The following is a 7,663-nucleotide window of genomic DNA, read 5'->3' as shown; positions in this document are numbered from 1 at the left end:
AAGGAGGTTTTTCCACTCCAGGAGCAACCAATATATCCCCCCAAGTTCTGCAAGTTTTTCAAGCAAAGGCAATAGCACAACTACTCTATGGAGCTCCAGTTTGGTTAACCCCTAGTAACAGTGCCACCAGATCTTTTCGTTGTGTGTCATTCAGCAGCCAAAGCGGCTAGATTTTAATTAACCCAATACTTCTGCTGTTAAAAGATCTGGCAGCTGTTCTTGCAAGTCATATCTAAGTTATCGCAGTGTCAACAATGGGATATTTACACTTTCCCAACTGAATAATAGATCTTTTCTTTTAAAAAAATCATCCTTCCAATAAAAGTAAAATATAAATTATATATTGTTTGGCCCCTTTGGGATTCAGAAAACAATGGTTGGATTTTGTCTAGTTTTAAAATGTAATTTTAATTGGATTTTAATTTTTACGCTCCTGGCACAAATATTGAATTGCATTTTTATTTTTTATTATCATACTAGCTTGCATACCTGGCATTGCCTGCGTTATTTGAACAAGTCCAAATAACCGCGCCTCGGCCAATCAGGGAGCCAGCACCGCTTTTGCCTTTCGGCCAATGAGGAATAAGGAGGTGGTCCAGGCGGGAAACAAAGAACCAGGATGAAAGAAATGAATGGATTTAAATGGCTTAATTGTTGTCCAATTGCTGGTGATAACTCCAAGAGTCCTCAAGCTAGCCTTTTGTATTGTCCCATGTGTATGAAATGTAATCTTGGTCTGGTGTGGATGCCAGACCCCAGTAATCCTCAGTCCTGGATATGGGATCAATTGATAATATCTTGTCTCTGGTTTCGGCCAAGGAGGTGAAGACAATGGGTGAGACAGTTGGGGCACCCAAATCCTCTAGAAGGCAGGATGTCCCCTTTGTGAAGAATGATTATATCACCATGGGGCACATCCCTCAGGTGGCCATGCTCCGAAGCCTGAAGGTGTGTCCCTATTGTGGGTACAAGGGAGAGAGCCTTCTCCTCTGTGGCTCCCCGAATTTGGAACTCTTTACCTGCTGAGATTAGAACACTCCTTCATGTTGGGGTTCAGTCTGATCCTGATCTGTGTGAACAGGATTCTCTGATAGTTTTTCAAACTGAGCAAGCTCTCCCTGACTCTGACAGTGTGGAATCTGTTGTTGATGCAGAGGTCAGTGGGAATGAAAACGAAACCCAGCAGTTAGAAGACAATGTTTTGGAAGTTAGCCGTGATATCTCCCCACCTGGGCTTGATAATGAGGTCCGAAGAGAACAGATAGTGAGAGATAGATTTGTTTCCCAGTCTGTACGAAGGTCGCAGCATATCCAGCAGAAAGAGGCCCAAACAGAAAAGTCAAGGGGCGTTTCTAAGAATAGCTTCTTTGGTTTAAGAGCATCCCTGCCGGGTGCTTCTTTAGGTCAAGCAACGTTTGGGACTGTGGCTGGTCTTGGCAGAATTCCTGTGTTCCATGGCCAGTAATCCCAGAGGCTTCTAGTTTCCAAGTTCATGGTTAGTAAAAGGCTAACAGACTCCTGGTTATTGTTTTGTGGCTTTTGAAGTTTTGCTCAAGTTCAGAGATCCTATTGACTACTGTGTTTTTCTGTGGCTTTTTTACTCTGCATTTACCTTTCTTTTGTAACCAATTTTTCATCAATAAACAAGGATTGCTTTTCCTACAGTCCAGAGTGGCGGATTTAATCTTATGGTCTTGTTTCTTGAACTGGGATGCAACACTTCACTAGAAACGTTCATGGATCATGTTTTTAGTGATGAGACGCTAGTGAATGGCTATTGGTGTTAATTGTATATTGTTGTTAATTGTATACTTTTCTATAATATGTTATAATGTTTAACTGTTTTTTATACTGTGTTATGGTAGTATTGAATTTTTGCTGTTCTTGTTGTTAACCGCTGTGAGTCGCCTAAGGGCTGAGAACAGCGGTATACAAATAAAGTAAGTAAGTAAGTAAGTAAATAAATAAATAAAAAGAACCTTAAAATCTGGCTCTTCCGCTGTGCCTTTGGTGAGTAGGTGCACACCTTGACATTTTGCACCCTCCAATGTTTTCTGCTACTGGATCGCGCACCCTCCAAATGGGAAGTTTAGCCTAACAACTCTGTATTTTTATGAATTTGTAATGTCCTGCTCCTATTTTATCTCATTAAAGTCTTTTAATTGGTTTATCCAGGCTACGGTCATCTGGACAACTGTAACTCAAGACTGGACTACATTGGCCTTCCTCTGTCAGTGATCCAGAAGCTCAAGTTGGTACAAAATGCAGCTGCTCGGCTTCTTGCGGGAATTCCGATGAGATGCCACATAACCCCAATCTTACTACAGCTGCATTGGTTACCAATTGAGCACCGGATCACTTTCAAAGTGATGGTACTCACCTTTAAGGCCTTGCATGGTCTGGGGCCGATGTATCTGAGGGACCGCCTCACCCCCTACCAACCCCAGAGATCCCTCCGTTCCGAGGACCAAAATCTATTGGAAGTCCCCAGTGTCAAGACCTTGCACCTAATAGCAACCAGACGCAGAGCCTTCACAGCAGTGGCACCGTCGCTTTGGAATACTCTGCCACCTGAAGTCCGTGCCTTGCGGGATTACCACCTTTCCCCAGGGCATGTAAGACATACCTGTTTCGACAGGCTTTTAATGTTTGATATTGCTGTTTTTTAATTGTTTTAAATTGCTTTTAAATTTTGTTAGATTTTAGCCATTCTTGTAAGCCGCTCCGAGCCCCAAGGGCGTGGCGGCATATAAGTTCAAATAATAAATAAATAAATAAATATATGTGGCCCTCCCATTGTTATCGTTACTGTGATTGTCTTTATTAGAATGTTATTTTATGATTGCCTTTTTTTCCTTCTTTTATGTAATTCTGATGATGTTGAAGTTGTCTGTTGTTTATGTTTCTATTTTGTTGCTGTATTATGTTTTCAGGGCTTGGACCCAAGCCGCTCTGAGTCCCCACCGGGAAGATGGTGGCGGGGTATAAATAAAGATTATTATTATTATTATTATTATTATTATTGTATTGTCCATGCAAGAGGTTTCTGTTGAGTCCTTTCAGTCAGGGGATTATCTATCCCAGGAAATGAGAAGATTTTCCTGAGATCTTTGGTGTGCTGGGGTCACGAAGAGGTGGCATTTCATATTTTATACAGACACATATATGGGGTTCATAAGACATACATTCATAAAGAGGGAAAAGAAATCATATCAACCCTCCCCACCCAGAGTCCATCTCATAAAGTATGGAGTGCATAATGTTTTTCTTGGCTAACCTTTAGCCTGGCTGTGTAAATGTTTCTCAGCTCAAAAGGGAGTCCCTTTTGTTTGTGAGTTGTTGACTGAAATGGGAAACCAACTGGAGAGCCGTTAATTCTCTAGCCCAGTTGTGTCTTAGATCGAAAAAGTCAAATAACTTTTGTGGCATGGTTTTCAGTAATAAATTTGTTACCTTCTGGGTTGTTGTAGGTTTTTTCGGGCTATATGGCCATGGTCTAGAGGCATTCTCTCCTACCATTTTGCCTGCATCTATGGCAAGCATCCTCAGAGGTAGTGAGGATGCTTGCCATAGATGCAGGCGAAACGTCAGGAGAGAATGCCTCTAGACCATGGCCATATAGCCCGAAAAAACATACAACAACACAGTGATTCCGGCCATGAAAGCCTTCGACAATACATTGTTACCTTCTGCTATATATGAAATATAGGGCATAAAACATTGATTAAATGTACACACTATCTGACATGGGAAGGGTCCCTGTTGTTAGTGTCTTTGCAAATTGACCAATACTTGACCCCTATTATCCAGCCTGATGTCCTTGTCCTTAGCAAAACTATAAGTTACTATCTCTTATTGGGTGGGGGGGGGGTCATGTTCGACTTCATATATGCCAAGTTAGGTCCAATTCCATCTTTGGTGGAGTTCAGAGTGCTCATTCATTGCAGGTGAACTATAAATCCCAGTACTTACAACTTCAAAACGTCCAGGCCAATTACCCGCAAAACCCACAAGTATTCAAATTTGGGCATATCGGGCATGCATGTCAAGTTTGGTCCGGATCCATCCTTGTTTGGGTTCATAGTGCGCTCTGGATGTAGGTGAACTACAACTCCTATACATCCCTCCAAAGACCTCCAGTATTTTTTGTTCTGTGTGTGCCAAGTTAGTTCCATCGTTGGTAGAGTTCAGAGTGCATACAAATACAATAGTATTAAAGTTAGGAAATATGAACATTCCAGAAAATATTATATTATATTAATATTAAAATATTAATATTATATTAAAATATAATAAAATACAATAAAAATTGGAATAGGCGATAAGAATGCACTTTGCTTTTTCTGGATGTGTTTATTTTCTCTGTGTGATGTGATTTCGATACAAATACATATGATTTGCATTCCATTACCACTATATGTCCATTCTGAAGTTGTGTTATAGTATAAGTTTTCCTTATACATATATGTGTATCTATGTAATTTACTAATGTATTGTATTTTTATGTTCATTTGTTTTTGTTGTTCTCCCGCCTCAACTTACCAGGAGAGGCGGGTAAGAAATAATATAAAAATAAATTATTATTTTCTGTTATTATATGTACTATTTAGTGTCACTTCCTAATATAGAGTACGCGCATGCGCCCTGAGAGCGCCCTCGCTTACACCTCCAGCGCGATGAGAATTCTGAGCTCCGAAATTGGTGCGGGGCCACAGTGCGCATGCGATTTGAGAACGTTCTTCTCCCTCCAGCGGGAGTGGAATTCTGGGCGGGGTGTTAACTCCGAAAATGGGGCGGGGCCACTATACGCATGCGCCCTGAGAGCGTCCTTTTATTCCTTCCAGCGAGAGAATTCTGAGCGGGGCGTAATTCTCAAAACGGGGCGTGGCCACTAAGCGCATGCGCCCTGAGAGCGGCCTTTTACTCTCTTCAGCGGGAGAATTCTGGACGGGGCGTAATTCCAAAACGAGGCGGGGCCACTGTGCGCATGCGCTTTGAGAACGTGCTTTTCCGTCCAGCGGGAATAGAATTCTGGGCGGGGTGTTAACTCCGAAAATGGGGCGTGGCCACTATGCGCATGCGCTTTGAGAACGTTCTCCCTCCAGCAGTAGAATTGTGGGCGGGGTGTTAACTCCGAAAATGGGGCGGGGCCACTACACGCATGCGCCCTGAGAGCGTCCTTTTACTCTCTTCAGGGGTGTTAACTCCGAAAATGGGGCGTGGCCACCGTGCGCATGCGCTTTGAGAACGTTGTTCCCCTCCAGCGGGAGTAGAATTCTGGGCGGGGCGTTAATTCTTAAAATGGGGCGGGGCCACTACACGCATGCGCCTTGAGAGCGTCCCTTTACTCTTCAGCGAGAGAATTCTGGGCGGGGCGTAATTCTCAAAACGGGGTGTGGCCAGCATGCGCATGCGCTTTGAGAACGTTTTTCCCCTCCAGCGGGAGTAGAATTCTGGGCGGGGCATTAACTCCCAAAACGGGGCCAGTATGCGCATGCGTCCTGAGAGCGTCCTCTCCGTTCAGCGAGAGAATTCTGGGCGGGGCGTAATTCTCAAAAAGGGGCGTGGCCACTAAGCGCATGCGCTCTTAGTGCGGACTTTTATTCCTCCAGCGAGAGAATTCTGGGCGGGGCGTAATTCTCAAAACGGGGCGTGGCCACTAAGCGCATGCGCCCTGAGAGCGTCCTATTACTCTCTTCAACGGGAGAATTCTCAAAACGAGGCGGGGCCACTAGGCTCAATCCTTACCTCTACTCCCTCCCGCGAGAGATTTGTAGGCGGGGCGTAAATCCCCAAAGGGGGCGGAGCCAGCAGGGACGCACATGCGCTCTGAGAGCGTCCTTACTTTTACTTCTAGCGGGAGGAGGAGAATTCTGGGCGGGGCGTTCTTCTCAAAACGGGGCGGGGCCAGCAGGGTCCAATGAGGGCTCGCCGGGGAAAGGGGCGTGGCGTCGCCTGTGAGTGACAGGCGGCGGCTGAGGCGCTGAGGAGACGGCGACGACGGCGGCGACGGAGAAGGTTCTCTCTTCCCCTCCCGCGCCGTCTCCGCCGCCTCGCCTCGCCTCAGGCGGGGTCCCGGGCTTCCCCCACCGATGACGGCGGCAAACTGCGAAAGCGGCGCCAACGACGAGCTCGACTTCAGGCTCATCTTCGGGGAGGAGGACGGCGGGCGGCAGCAGCAGCAGCCGGGACCGCCTCCCAGCACCACCACCACGCCGCTTGGGCCTACCTCAGCCACAGCAGCAGCAGGTGCGCCTGGAAGGGGCAGCTCGCCTGTCCGGTGGCCTTAGCGCCCCTGGGACTTGTAGTTTGGGGGGAAGTCCTTGAAGGACTACAACTCCCAAGGACTCCAGAGTCACAGCAGTGAAGGGGGCGCCCAAACTTTAAAAGTAGGGCCAAACTATTTATTGATTTACTTATTTATAAATAAATAAATTATTTATTTAGAAGGGGACTCAGAGCGGCTTACAAGATATATATACATACAATATATTATATTATTAGTAATGTTAAATAAATATTTAAAGGTGACTTAGTAATGTTAAATAAATAAATCATTTAGAAGGCGACTCAGCGGCTTACAAAATCTATATACGTACAATATATTATATTATTATTATTATTGTACAGTATCAGTATTAAATATTACTCTATTGTACTATACGATTATGTTGTAATGTTAAATAATTTATTTAGAAGGGGACTCACAGCAGCTTACAAGATATATATATATACAATATTAGTATTAAATATTACTATATTGTACTATACCATTATATAGTAATATTATTAGTAATGTTAAATAAATAATTTATTTAGAAGGCGACTCAGAGCGGCTTACAAGATATATATACATATAATACATTATATTATTATTATAGTACAATATCAGTATTAAATATTACTATATTGTACTATACCATTATATTGTAATATTATTAGTAATGTTAAATAAATAATTTATTTAGAAGGGGACTCAGAGCAGCTTACAAGATATATATACATACAATATATTATATTATCAGTAATGTTAAATAAATAATTTATGAAAAGGCAACTTAGAGCGGCTTACAAGATATATATACATACAATATATTATATTATAGTACAATGTCAGTATTAAATATTACTATATTGTACTATACCATTATATTGTAATATTATTAGTAATGTTAGTAATGTTAAATAAATTTATTTAGAAGGGGACTCAGAGCAGCTTAAAAGATATATATATACGTACAATATATTATAGCCCCCCCCCCTCCCGGTGGCGCAGTGGGTTAAAGCACTGAGCTGCTGAGCTTGTTGACCAAAAGGTCGCAGGTTCGATTCCAGGGAGCGGCGTGAGCTTCCGCTGTCAGCCCTAGCTTCTGCCAACCTAGCAGTTCCAAAACATGCAAATGTGAGTAGATCAATAGGTACCGCTCTGGCGGGAAGGTAACGGCGCTCCATGCGGTCATGCTAGCCACATGACCCTGGAGGTGTCTATGGACAACGCTGGCTCTTTGGCTTAGAAATTGAGATGAGCACCACACCCCAGAGTCAGACATGACTGGACTTAATGTCAGGGGATAACCTTTACCTTTACCTTTACAATATATTATATTATTATTATTATTATTATTATTATAGTACAATATCAGTAGTAAATATTACTATATTA

The 7,663-nt window shown here is 43.1% G+C and overlaps 1 protein-coding gene across 3 annotated transcripts in view; it reads left to right on the top strand.

The window, feature by feature from the left end:
- The first annotated feature begins 5,968 nt into the window (after positions 1–5,968).
- The window catches only part of NFATC3 (nuclear factor of activated T cells 3), an 86,086-nt gene continuing 84,391 nt past the window's right edge, over positions 5,969–7,663 (top strand). For 2 of the 3 annotated variants that reach the window (XM_060788498.2, XM_060788497.2), the window contains exon 1: positions 6,002–6,249. In XM_060788498.2, the coding sequence (XP_060644481.2) occupies positions 6,093–6,249 (157 nt within the window). In that variant the 5' untranslated portion in view covers positions 6,002–6,092. Of the gene's footprint in view, positions 6,250–7,663 lie in introns of all 3 variants that reach the window. The other variant, XM_060788499.2, reaches the window with a different exon arrangement.

This window comes from Anolis sagrei, chromosome 8 (genome assembly GCF_037176765.1).
Source record: "Anolis sagrei isolate rAnoSag1 chromosome 8, rAnoSag1.mat, whole genome shotgun sequence".
NCBI lineage: Eukaryota > Metazoa > Chordata > Lepidosauria > Squamata > Dactyloidae > Anolis > Anolis sagrei.
The sequence above is the reverse complement of the archived record's forward strand: the minus strand, read 5'-3'. Positions and strand labels throughout refer to the sequence as shown.